Below are 14,376 nucleotides of genomic sequence, written 5' to 3' on the forward strand. Positions count from 1 at the left end.
GCTCTTCATCATCTTCATTGGGACCTCAGAATTATTAATGGTCAGGGTGAGGCCTGCCACCTACCCACCACTAGCCTACAATAGTGTTCATTTGCTCTTTTTGACTTACAATCATAACAACATTAGCTGGGATTTTGACTCCTTCTATGACTGTCTCGTTTTCCAGCAGGCGTGAAGTGACAGGAGCCGTAGGGTATAACCGCAGGGTTTCCTTGAGAACCTAGGTGAGTCAGGAACAGACACGAGAGTCAATATTTAAAGTAAATAGTATGCAAGGTATAGCTCTCACTATAAGAACATTAGTCTATGTCCTTAATGAAGACATTGCATGTCATCAAAGATAACATTGTATTACTCGCCATACTCGTTATTACTTTAGGACTCAAAGTACCAGAACATATTTAATGTGCAGCAATGGGGTGGCTGTAAAACTCAACATCTCTGAAGGCTCCTGCAGAACTGTCTTTTCCTGCCATGCACCTGGACTCTGCGCATCAGATTTGCCCCATCTCATCTTTGCTTAAGAAAATAACTCAAGACCTAATTCTTCTAGGAACAACTTGTTGCCATTTCGGCCCTTAATAGTTCCACTGGCCCACTCCCCCGGGTTTTCAATATCCCTCTCTCCCTCCCTCTCACACATCCTTGCATATATTAATGATTTGTGAGCACCAGTGTCCTAGGATTTTCTAGTATTGAACCAACAACTCCTAATTTGCGATCTTTCTCTGGTTCCCTTGGATTTACAGAAGCTATTGGCCTAGGATTTTGAAGTGTTGGAACCAACACTCACAATGTGTAATTCTTCTCCGTTTCACGTACCATTGTCAGTGCCATTGTGCTTGGCCTTTGGAGTCTCAAACACAATTCCAAACATTCTCGCTGGGGTTTGCTTTGTATTTCTTCTTTTGTTCTTTTTGTAGTCTGTTTGCTTCCAACTGCCCATTAGCTCTGCGTTATTACAACAAAGTAAATTATTTTTGGTAATTTACTTCATTACAATCACTTTGATTTCATTTTTTAATTGTAGTTTTATTTGGGGGCTCCCCCATGCGTCCCCTCCCCTTCACTACCACCCGTACCCCTGGCGCCCAAGCCCCTCGTTTTACCCCTTAACCCTCAAATACATGTACTAAATTCTAAGTAATTCAAAGTGCATGAAATTAAGTAAATTACCACAAAGTAATTTACTTTGTTGAAACAACGGCAGACCCTGCTCATTTCCTCTCTGGTATCTCTTGTTCTTTCAGCCTTCTTTCACCATTTCTCTAAGGTGAATTATTCTGGGCCCTCCTCATTTGTCACCAACTCTGTATCGCAGGTGCTCCTGCAACAACTTCTCTCCCTCTTTCCCATTTACCAATGGTCATCTTTACTGAATGCTCGTTAACAAGCTTGTGCCGGACTCTACGCTACTCCCACTACAAGTATCTTCTTTAAAGGTCTTCGAGGACTTGCCAATGTTGTAGCAATTCTTTCCCGCAGCATCGCTGCCGCATCTTGGTATCTCAGCTTTCATGCGATCTGGGTAAGCCTTGGCTTTTTAGAAATGCTGCTGCCTCCTGCCATGTACTACCAATGGTCTCCTACATGGCTTGCTCTGTGCTGCACGTCTTCTCTCTCCACCAAAGACTGCTGAACTATCGCTTCCCCTTTCTGGATGCCTTACATTTCTTTGACCCACAGATCCACTCATGAGGGCACATGACTATAAACAGGAAAGAATGGTTTGGCTTTATTTTGACTTTGTGCAGTGAACGGGGCTACTTCATAACCATATACTGATCAGCCATATGAAACCAATGGTCAGGCAACAGCAAACCTAGCCTCGAACTAATCCCATATAAATTGATCTCCCACCTATGAATTTCCTTCTAGAAAAGGGTGGGTAGCTAGACACGTCTATTTAAGCAATAGACCCCGAGCATGGGGGTATTACCACTTTAGGTAATGCCCCGGGGCCCATAGTTACAGGCCCGAGCAAAGCCAGGGCCTAATGAAGGCCTCGGGCACTACCTGAAGTGGTAATGCCCCCCCTGCAAGGGGGCTATTGCTATTAGAACCCGGCGAGGGACAATGAGATTGTAACATGCAATCCCATTGGCCCTTACTGGAGCGTTACCCGACTGGGAATCCCTATCCTCATCATGTTCCATTCCCTTCTGTCCCTGGTGGGAAGGGGGGTGGCAGCCACTCAGCCAATGAGGAGGCTCGGAATGGGGTAATCCCCGCTCCTAGCCACCACATGCTGGAGGCTGCCATCATCCCCCGCCGGGGATCGAGGTAAGTGTTATTCCCTCCGCCACACCCTCAAATCCAAAGAATCCCCTACCTGCCCTCCCAACCCCACTTACCTTCTTTTTTGTCCATTTCGGGAGCAGACGCTCTGGAAACACTTCTGTCTCCAGTGCATGGGCGCCCGAACCACGACAGGCAGTCATGGAAAGGAAGAAGGGACTACATGTAGTCCTTTCTCCCTTTCCATGGCTGTCATTTTGTTTGTTTACCTTATTACATTAATTTTCAATGGCTGCCATGGAAAGGGAAAACTGACATATTTTCCGGAGCGTTTCGGAACAGAAAAGAAATGCTCTTATTACCACGGTCTTACAGGCCGGTGCACTAATTTGTAAAAGAACCATTTTAGAACATATCATAGATGGCATTCCATGAAGATGCTCAGCCAGTTAAGCGCTTGACTCCGACATCTGTAGGCAATCTGCAGTCACATGTTCAAACCACGGAATGGCCTGTCTAGTCTATCATTCTTCTGTGTTCAATACACTCTGTAACAATAATTTGCATAATATTAGCAACTACTATTATAGAGCTCAGAAGATAAATAAGTGATTGTTTGAGTAGAGATCCAAGAAAGATTAAAAAAAAACACAATTACAAGAAGTGTCAGTTGGGCCACACACAGACCTTAGTTAACTACAATATAATATTCGGAAAAGATCTTATAACACATTTCTTATACGACTCCTATAAAATACCTGTAAGAAAATTATTAGGAAATGTTTGCATGGGTATTTTCCAAGCAGTATAATCACGGGATAGTTGACAAATGCAGAGAGAGTAATGTAGGGTTTTCCAGGACTGCAAAAATGAAATTGAATTTATCTGCAAAAAATGTAATCTCTGGAATCTAGTGTAAAATCAAACAAAAAACTCCGAAATGAGCTGGACTCCTGATTCTTCAAAGAAAAAGGGAGGATAAAGAATTGAAAGAATAAAAAAGGGTTACAATGAAGGAAGGGAAAAATAAAAAAATCCATGTAAAAGGAAATTCAGGAGAGTAAGAGGGCTTGGAGGAATTGTCAACATAGTGGGGGTCATTCCGAGTTTGGAGGCAGCCATGGTGCTATTAGCACCATGGCTGCCTCCAAACTCGGGTGCCGGTAGGCGGAATGGGGACATAGCGGGACATCCGACCTATGCGGACCCGGTAAGTCCCCATGCCGAATACCATTCCCATTGAGCCCCTATAGGGCTCAATGGGAATGGGGAAGGCGCTAATAACGGGCCCGCAAATAGCGGCCTGTTATTTTCGTCCTGGTCCCCTAACGGGACCCGCTAAGGACGTCTGGTCTGACCAAAAGTTCTCAGCGGGTCCCGCTAGGGAACCTCAGAATAGGGCGGTAAGGGGTTACCGGCACCGGCATCCTTACCGGTGCCGGTAACCCCTTACCGCCCACCTCGGAATGACCCCCAGTGTGATGTATGAGGAGGCAAACTATCAATTAGGATAAAAGGAAGATTTGTCAATGAATAGTCAGATAACTGCTTCCATTGTTAAATAAACACAAGGTATAAGCCTGGAAGGATAGCTCAGGTGCAACACGCTGGTCTTGTAAACAAGACTACACTGAGCAGCATGAGTTTGGTACTCTGTCCTGGTACTGCGCTCATATGCTAGAGTTTGGTATGAAGCGCAGTAAAAGAAACCTATCTATTTATTTGTATAACTTCAATAGCCTTGGAAAAGCCTTTAGTAAATGTGTGTTGCCACAAAATGAATGTGGCCACTTAAGAAGAGACCATTACTTAAATGGATGAAGACCAGGCATGATATTGGGTTTTTTAAAGTAAATATTAAATAATCGGAAGGATATTTTGTATTAATCTTTTAAAATTAATCCAATTTGTGCATATTACTACCCAACTGGGGTGGTTACAACTAAGGGTATGGACAAAGTGTCCTTTGCATTTGAGAGAGAATAGTGGGATTTGCCCAGAACCTCTTTTGAGCTACCCCCATGCAATACTGAACCTGATTTGACAATTTACAGATCAGTCAGGCACCTTGGCAATTCATGCTTTTGTGATAAGAAATGCTTCATCACAAAATGTAATTAACTCCTGTATGGGGAAGGATTCAACGTGCCTTTTTAAAATTGGAATGGATCATGAAAAAAGAAAGAAAACATACAATGCTTGTTACCTCAATACCTTCAAAACTACTGCAATTAGTCAAGGGAAGAAACATATTAGCCAAGTAAAAAAGAGAAAAGTATTGGATAATGTTCCCGAATTAGTATTGGCTATCAGGGACTTTGCAATTTCATTTACTTCAATGTCCCTAGTAGCAATCAGGTTGCTGCAGATGCCAAATGTTTATAAACTTTGAATATGACAGGAGGTAAAGAATGTTGATATCCAAGATGTATTAAGTCCTTATGATGTTATATGTTTACAGAAAATGTGAATACCCAACATGTTTTAAGTGCAACATTTTAATGTCATTAGAAACCAAGAGTCAAATCTCCAGGTGTCCTCCTTAGTGGTTGGCAAATGATTATGGAAAGAATGCACACAGCATTAGACTTTAAGCAGATTAAGATCATGACATTGATACTTTAAGGATAACTCATGTGTATGCCAGTAACCCTGCCATTATTTTAATAAACACATTCTCTCCTGCCATGCTATATTTGCAATACTATTTTGGAATTTATGAATGGAGTATTTAGAGTAAATAACTAAATTCAGATATGATTCCATAATACTGGCTTGGAGCTTTAAATGCTTGGGTAGGAACAATCTACTTGATGATAAACTGAAATGATGATGGCAGGAATAGGCCTAGATCTATCAAGACAGATACAAATATAACTCATGGGGGGTGGGGAGTATTTCTAAACTTCTATTCTTCTCTTGATTTATGTTTTCTGGATGTTGCTTTTCCAAAGAGAATCCTACAAAGATAACATATGGAAAATTGCAAAGTAAAACAATTTTAGACCATATTTGTTACTCCTGTTGATACATTCGCATATATTACTGTACTCTTTTGTATTGTCGCTGGTCTTGGAAAGTGGTCAGTATATAATAACATGCTTTTTAACACGGGAGATCAAGTATTCAAAAGCTCCACCATTGTTTCTGAGGATAATTTACTTCATACAAATTACAGTAAGCTAGTGTGGTCAGACAAAATTCTAAAGGCCATGAGAGAAGTCTTTAAATTATTTTAATTTGAAAGGCACCATTCTTAAACATCCGAAGTATAGCGATTTATGTACTGTATGGGCGCACAAAAAGGTTCTGACATGGAGTGGCCGTAGTGGTTGGCATAAACCTTTATTCAAGTGAGAACATGGAAAGAAAACCCTATCTTTCCCTAGCTCCAAAAGGGGATTCCCTGCCTCTACCAAAATAACTAGTGTCTCAGTCAGGATGCCCAAAGCAAAAAGTCCAATGTCAGAATCCTAGCTCTGTCCCTCACACTCTAAGTTAAACTAAATAAAAATGAGGTCTACCTAGCCCAGAGGATGGACTTCCTTCCCCTGGACCAAAAGACAGGTCGGGGCTTATCAAGTTTTAGGGGAATGTTTCCCTTCTTCAGCCTTCCTCTGGCTTCTGGTACAGTTAATCAACTGCTGGGGGATGTCTGCCTTTCCCAGCCTCGTTCAGGCTTATGACGCAATTCAACAATTGGTGGGAAATGTCTCAGTTCCCGATCTGCCTTTCTGACGCCTCGTCTCTGGGGTCCCCGACCCAGGTTGGCAGAACTAGTTCCTTTCACGAAGCACTGTAACAAAGAAGAGGAATTTGAATGCTTCTCCAAATCTTAGTGGGTCCCAGACACTGGGTTGGCAGACCTGGGTTCCTCCTACAAGGCACTAGCAGGTCTCTTAGTCCCAGACACAGACTTGGTTTACTCGCCTGCCATGTTCTGTGTTTCTCTGTATTATTCTCACAGTTCATTTTATGGTCTCTTGTTGTCACTTGTAGACTTGGTTTACTTCCATGCCAAGTACCGTCTTCATATATGATATGTCACTCTCACATTTCTCGTTATGGTTTCTTGATCTCACATAGACTTGATTTACTCTCCTGCCAAGTACTGTCTTCATATGTATTTATCTCACAGTTCTCTTTATGGTTCACATACAGACTTGGTTTACTCCCCTGCAATGTACTGGCTTCATATGTATTTCTCACACATTTCTCTCTATGGTTCACAGACTTGCTTCAGTACTGCCTTCATATGTATTTCTCTCACAGTTCTCTCTATGATTTCTCTTGTGTGACAGCCTTCAATTGCCTTCCCTCCAAGTACTGCCATGAATTAGATTAGACCTTCTTGTTACTTGATATATCCTTTTCTCATAAGGACCCCAACCCTATTCCCCTTGTTACCATTGTCTGGTAAAGTCTATCTTAATATTGCATAAGGGTTACCTTCTCTCCCCCACTTTTCATCCACTATGCTTCTCATGGTTTCTTGCACCCTCTCGGGATGCCCAACCATAGGCTAAACCACCCAAATACGTTTAGGGTCTTGGCTGCAGTCCTCCAGTCGGTCATCGGCTTCCTCGTGTCTTTTTTGCTTTGCCGGCACTTTGGGGCATTTCACAGCTTGACACAGTGGCTTCAGGCCCACTTCGGCATCTCCCTTCTCGTCAGACCACGTGTTCCTCTAGTGTTGCGCTACAGGCACTTCCCGAAGCCAGCCTCTCGGTTTTCTCAGTGGGTCCAGTGGGGAACGCCCCTTCAGGATCTCTGTGCCCTGCTCTTGCTGTACACATCTGCGAGCCTCAGTCCCTGTCACGGTTCCTCTCCAGAGCATCGGGTAAGTCAGTTGTCAGTTTTATGTCCGTTCCCATTAAGGTCTACAGTTGAAAGCTAGACCGGTCAGGTAAGTTCTTATGATGATCCCTGCGGATCCGCGCCGCTTCCTCAGCTCAGTCTTTTCTGGTTTTGGATTTTCATGATAGTTTCCCCTATTCTTTCTCGTCTCAGTTCTTCTTACATCCTGTATGTTACAGAACTATATGGTAAAAGAGGGTAGGGATGGAGAGAGTGGGGGTGAAGGAAAAGTGTAGGGGCTGGATGAATACTGTGTTCTCCCACAATAGCCATCACTGCTCACACAGGGGGTTTCCTCTCACATGAGATCCACTCGCTGAATATCACCCCCACGGGGCCTATCAGGTAGTGGCCTCACCTCCCTGGCCTCATAGGAAGGGACCCCTGCGGAAGCAGTGACAACATCCTGAGATTCGTGACAGTACATATTATTGATAAAGTTGTTAAATATGTAAAAAAAACTGGGTTACAAAAAGTCATAATGTTGCTTTTTGTAAAAAAAAAACAAATAAAACATATATGATAACTAAGTAACAATTTGAAGTAGAATATTAAATTCTGAGATATATTTTTGAGAATGGCTTTTTGGGTCCTAATGTACAAATTAAAGAAAAAAAGCAATAATATAAAAAGCATTATCATCTGAAAAAATAAAGTATACTGAGATAAAAAATAAAGTGGAAGGAACTGCTTGAGGCACCTAAAGATGGAAATTCAGGATTTCTTTGGGCAAACTGTAAAGAGAGGACAAGTGGCCTGTGATGTAGTTAAAAACCCTAATAATTCTAGAACAAGGTTGTGAGATTCATTTAAAGAGATTTATAACCTGTTGAATAATTTAAGTGAGATTATAAAGTGACGAATTATACTGAATGTAAGATACATCCAACATATGAAAATAATGAGGACAGCTGGTCCAGATGAACTTCTGATGGTCGTCAATATTTAAGGGGATAGAGTTAACCCAATGAATTATAGAATTATTATATTACAAGATTTGCCGACAAAACAAGAAAATAAACGTATCTCTCTTCTACAGACTGGTTTTATGAAAGTGGTATCGACTATGAATAACTTATTAGCGGAAACCCATCTTATTTTAAAATATATGCAAGCCAAAAATATACTACATTATTGGGTATTTATTAATTTAGCAAACACATTGGAAAGGTATACTTTATTGACAAAAACTAGCAAATAGTGACACGTCAAAAAGCTAATCTTCATTAATTTAATTATATTCCACATTGATCTCGGATCAGATTATCACAAAGGATTTTCAGACAAAATCGAAATAGAAAATGGCCTTATATAAGGATGCTTAGTAGCTCCTCTATTGTTTAATTTATATACAACCAATATGGGCGAGAGGATTAAAAAGTGTAAAAAAACGAACCAACCAAACATTTACTGTCATCATATCTCCTATTATCCTCCTTCCAATGATACAGTACATTTCTGTTTAACTCTTATAGGATTACAATATGCTATAAATGCAGAGCTAACTAAAATAAGGGTATTTAGAGATTAACATAAAAAGTGCCTTAATGTTATTCAAAAGGTTAAATATATATATATTTCCAATCGTTTATAAATTATTCAGCTAACGAGACTGAATAGTTGCTAATGTTAAAACCCCTATGTTGCCATTGGTAGGTCAACCTGAGTATTTATCTATAAAAGATGACAATTTCATTCTGTATTTATTTAAGAGCATAAGCATCTTATCTAAGGTACCTTTAACCTTCTTGGGATCCCTTTGTTATCACTGGCTTGGGCAGTGGTAGGTATTGATTGTAAAAACACCACTTGATGCCAATGATTCTGCAGCATACTTTCATGTTTTACCTGTGACAGATACTGCAGTTTGCCAAGGTCTTCATATTCAATGTCTCTCTTGCAGCCAATAACCTCATCTACTTCAGCTTGCACCCTGTGGGTAAATGCAGAATAAGTTAAGTATCTCTCTTTCTTCAGTGTATGTGTTTCAGTCGATTTAAGCACATACCGTTGTGTTGGCGGCAGTACTGTTCCCACTGCCAAACCCCAAGCCCCTATTTACAAAAGGATCCTCTTTGAATAATCTGTCTGCAGCCATAAATGTGCAAACACCAGTACACTTTCCAACCTTTATTTATCCCTGGTGCCCAGCACAGTGGCACACTTGCAAGGTTGCTTTGGAGCATCATTGCAAGTGACTCTGGAACGGCTGAACTTTGTACTGAAATCTTGACTGTTTGGGGCCTGTACTGAGAGGGACATTGCATAAAATGAAAGGCCACTGGAAATGCTGTACATGATGTGGCCAAAGGTCAGCCTTAGATGACAGTATTCAGAGACCTAGAAGGTCAGTGGGAACAAGTGTTACCTCTATGCAGTTACATAACAAACCTTAAATCAGAACCTATAGTGATGGAAATGGATATTTCTTTTTCCTCTTGTGGGAAGCGGGACACACGCTTTCCGGCGAATAAGCAGAAGGCTCAAAGGGCTGATGCCAGCCTCATCACAGGGCTAAATTAAAGGGGTCATAAACCTACAATCCCGTGGACACTTAACTGCCTCCCTGTGTGTATGTATCAAGATCCTCAGACTGACCTTCAAGTGCCTAGTGTGCCTGAGCCCACCCCGCGTTCCAGAGACAATCTATGCAAATCGTTCAGGCCCTTGCAACCTGTCGACTAGCTAATCATCGCAGAATCAATGCACTTAGGGGAGAGCCACAGGAGATGCTTGATGCAAACCCTGTAGCTCTGAAATTAAGCTATTCTGCTGACATAAGCAGCTGCACTTAGCTAATCGCATTCAGAAAAACTACAGATATTATCGCCTCTTGCCTCAAAAACATTTTACAATAACTACCTCCTAGCCTGCCCACTCCCCACCGCACATCAGACTATTTGGTTGATTAGTGACATTCATTGATGCACGCCCTGCCTCCCCCTTGCCAATCGCTTCCCATATGCTCGGGAATTCACATTTCTATAGGGCTCATTACGAGAGGGTGCAGATTTTGGAGCAGGAATAGTGCTAGAGTTAATAACCACTACATCTGGTAGCATTCCTTAAACTCTGCCCAATTCAAAGTTTATTACTGCCCTAGTGGAAAAGGTCGTGGTGTTCCTGGAATACAGCTTGTAGTATCCCAGCAATACCAGTTCCAATATTTTTCGTTTTTTTATTTCCTTTTTCCAAAATCACACTGAGGATTGTCATGGATAATGTACAGTAGTAGTTCATAGCACTGTTATGCATTTATTTTTAAATGCGCAAAGTGGTCAATTGCGACTCTTCGGGCATTACTTCAAAAAGTGTGTGAGAGCATTGGCATCAGAGATGCCCACATTTTCACCCCCTTAAAAAAAGTTGTTCCGTGTACTGAAAGAAAGCGCTTGCACCTCCCTACCCTACAGGGATACAAACGTTAAAAACATAGTGGCTTCTTACAATTTCATTTTTACATTATCATATTGATTTCTCAAATACCGTAACAAAACCAAGTTAACACAATTATTATAAAAATCATTACAATTAAAAATCTAGCTCTATCTATATATAAAAGCGACATTTGTGGATGTGTGTTGTGTCTGTTCGAAATGTTCAGCATACTTCCCAGCATGCTACAAACCCAAAATTCGGCATGTGGGTAGGTTCCATGGTGTAGACAATGTAAAAAGTATCAAATATAAATATAACTTTGTCTAATTTCTTTTATTTTGTACGAATTGCGAAGCAAGGGTACAACTGCTAGTTCATCATATAAAATCAATTCATCATCTCAAAAAAGACCTCAACACCCCAGAGAACATAATAACATCCAATATCTTTAAATAAAAAGTCATGAATGTGTAATTCACAAGGGTAAGCATTATGAGAAAATGTTGCATCAGCATTGAGCTTGTATACATTAATCAGCTAAGACAAAATATTTCAAATCAGACCTTCCACTCCATTTAAAATTCATGAATTGAAACAGCTATTAGTAATGATATTGATTGACCGCTAAAAATCCTATACCAAAAAGATTCCTCATTAAGATACTCCAGAGTATAGACAAATTTGGAAAAAATGTTAACTCTCAGAGGCTGCAAACACATACAGATGTGCTTCAGGGATTCGACTTCTTGAGAGCAAAACCTGCAAATATTATCAACAGTGAGCTGTTTTATAAACAGTAATTCTCTAGTATGCAGTACGTTAAATCTCAATCTCAAAAAAGTTCTCATGTATCGCCCATCAGAGCATTTGCTTGTGTACGTGTGAATGGAATCCAACCGATAACTCACTATACTCAAGCCAAAAAACAATGTATACGCACTTCTGGAATTACAAGTCATCTTCATAGAGTTTCTTCTTGACTTCTTCTGGATTTATGATCAAATGTTCACTGTCTACATTCAGCATTGCCAACATTTTTAAACATTTACCTTTGAAATGGCTCAAGCAGCCAGAGTCAGGTTTGCTAATCTGTGAGCCAAGCGCCTGGTACAGAAAATTTTCCTTCCCCATAAGGACTGTCCTGTAAAGAGAGATAGCTTTCCGAATAATTGCTGCATGCATCGATAATAACCCTAACTCGTCCCTTATGATCACAATCGGTACACAAATTGGAGGATGCAAAGCCTTTTCACCAGATTCTTCCTTCTAATTTCCCAAATTCAAAGTCCTCTGAAAACGAACACATTTCTAGGACCATATAAAAGCGCTGGCAGTACTTTATGTTTATAGAACTTCTTAAGAGGAGTTAGGGAAAATCTGCATTACTTTTGCACAATAAATTACATCTGCGTCCCAAATTGGGTCCCCTTCTCAAGTAGTTTAAATCGTAGCACTGTTCGATTGGACACTCTCACAAAAGTGAAACCCAGGTACCTTAGATTATCAACAACCACCAATTTGGACCCCCCAGATGCCAACTGTAATTAGTGGGCCTTGCCCTCGAGCCATTGAAACACATAACATTTGTTTTCTGTCAATAAATCGTCAAACAATTCTTATTAGTATATTCATAGAAGTTAGTTATTAGACGCTGTAGAACTACTCAAGTCCGATCTAAAAGGAGAAAATTGTCGGCATAACATAACCAGGAAATTTGCTCATTCGCAATTTAAGGAGGAACAAACTCAATGGGGCACAAATAATCTCCTTAGTCTGACATATATAAATTGAAAAGGCAGGGGCCAAAATGTACCCCTCCTTTAGCCTTCTTCTAGTAGGTATCACTTTTTACAGGGAGCCTTTCATATCCTTCCTAACACTATGGCCTCATCACGAGTTTCGCGGTAGCCCTTAAATCCGGCGGTAGCGCTGTTACCGCCACATTTAAGGGTCTGCCAAATCAGGGCTTCAGAAGATTTCTCCACAGCTCTGAGCTGGGGGGAAATCCGCCGAAAATTCGCGCTCATACCACCGGCGGGAAATCCGCCGGCGGTATGAGAGTGAAATTTCCCCATTGAGCCCAATGGGGAATGGGGCATTCCCGAATGGGCTCAATGGGGAATGGGGATTTCCAATTCCACCAAACCCGTGATCCGGCGCTAATAGCGCCGGTGGGTTTGGCGGTAGGGCAGATAGCACCAGCGCTATTAGCGCCGGCGTTACCGCCCAACTCGTGATGAGGCCCTAAAGTGTTTGCATGGTGGTGGATCAGGATTGTCAAAAGCAGACTCATTTTATTTAGTTTACCCCAGAACCGAGACCTATCACCATATCAAATGCTTGAGATAGGTCTACACATCCCACATATAGCGGGAGAGCCCCCCTCCTATGCGCATCTTCTATGAGGGAACTTATTACAAGGACAATGACCTCTGTCCCCATGCCCCTCCGGAATCCTGTTGACATTTGGAAAGACAATTTGTTCTCTGCAACCATTCTTCAAGTTCTATCAAAATGACTGCAGAGAAAATCTTACTATCCGTGTCTAGGAGGGCTATGGGGTGGAAGCTACCCAGACAAGTCCAATCTCCCTTCTTAAAAACGGGTATAATAATTGTCGGTGCAAGCTTCATCACCCTGTTGCATAAACCGTTGGGACATGGAGCTCGCAAATTAAGATGAATGCTGTATAATTTCGGAGATCCAATCTTCCGATATTGTTAGGGACCACTGCCCCCCATCGCAAGCATTCTGTGACATTGCCATATTCCCTTCATATAGCACCAAAAAATACATGTATTCACCATCTCGTTGTATTAGCATATACATATATGCCTTTGTCCAATTTGTATACCCTTGCTTCAACTTTGTAATTTTTTCCTCCTTCAATTCTACCCCGTTTTATGAACAATGGATTTCTTTAATCTCTTACCTCAAATTATTTCCTATTTTGTACGAGTTCAGCATACTTATGGGGACGTGTGGATATTTGCAGACACGGCCCTCCCTTGCAAAATTGCCCAATTTTATTCATAAGGAAGGTGTGAAAAGATTCTAAAGATAAAGTTGACAGTTTGTGTGATAACGTTGATGTATTATGTGACGATACTTCAGATACCGTCACTTTTCCCCCAGGGCTAGGGAGGTGCAGCCGCTAACCAATAGGCCCCCAAGGGGTGGCAAAATGCGGGAGGACCTCATGGAGAGGAACTCCCCTCCTAAGGACAAGGATGAGAATCATGGACATGGCCCCTTTAACTCCGACCCCATAAGGTAGTAACATCGCCCAAACCTCTTTTTGCAATACTTATTTCTGAAACCATGTATTATTGTGCAGGGTCAGACAATCTTAATGTGACAAGTACAGGGATGAAGACAAACTTGAGAATGCTGCAGTTAAGCGGGAAAGATGCTCGACCAGCTGTAGTCAATGCAACTGACATTACGCCAGGGTGGACCCTGCTATATCAAGACCCCAGAAACAAACGACAAGGGGAAGAGAGATGGAGACAGAGAGCGAGGCAGCAAAGAATATAGAATTGGAATCCTGGAGATTGAGGCCATTCAGAGGGAGAGACCGAAGGAAGTCTTGAGAGGCTTTAGGAAGAGACATAGAGAATGTGGTTCAAGAGAACACACAAGAATTTCTCGGAGGCCGACTAGGTGTTGGCAGTAGGCGAAGTATAAGCAGAAAGTGGAGACGGCGTCCCACATGTAGGCAGAACATTAAACAGTAGACAAGTGAAACCTGGCAAGAGTGGTGGGCAAGAGTAACGCTGAAAAAGAGGAGAATTGGCGCAACGCCCCGGCAAAACAAACGTATGCTATTTATGAGTCACCCCGGAAAGAGTATCAGTCGGCCGGGAACCGGCCCAAACGGAAGGACAGAGATTGGGTTTTGGT

General features: G+C 41.6%; 1 protein-coding gene across 1 annotated transcript in view; it reads right to left on the minus strand.

Annotated features, from left to right (window-relative positions):
• Positions 1-14,376, minus strand: part of LOC138526943 (cholesterol 24-hydroxylase-like) — a 309,716-nt gene that overhangs the window by 91,381 nt on the left and 203,959 nt on the right. Inside the window, exons 11-12 of the mRNA XM_069637836.1 lie at positions 8,944-9,028; positions 110-220 (exon numbers count right to left, since the gene is read on the minus strand). Of these exons, the coding sequence (XP_069493937.1) occupies positions 110-220; positions 8,944-9,028 (196 nt within the window). The remainder of the gene's footprint in view (positions 1-109; positions 221-8,943; positions 9,029-14,376) is intronic.

The sequence above is a fragment of the Ambystoma mexicanum genome, chromosome 14 (genome assembly GCF_040938575.1).
Source record: "Ambystoma mexicanum isolate Mex_15411 chromosome 14, UKY_AmexF1_1, whole genome shotgun sequence".
NCBI lineage: Eukaryota > Metazoa > Chordata > Amphibia > Caudata > Ambystomatidae > Ambystoma > Ambystoma mexicanum.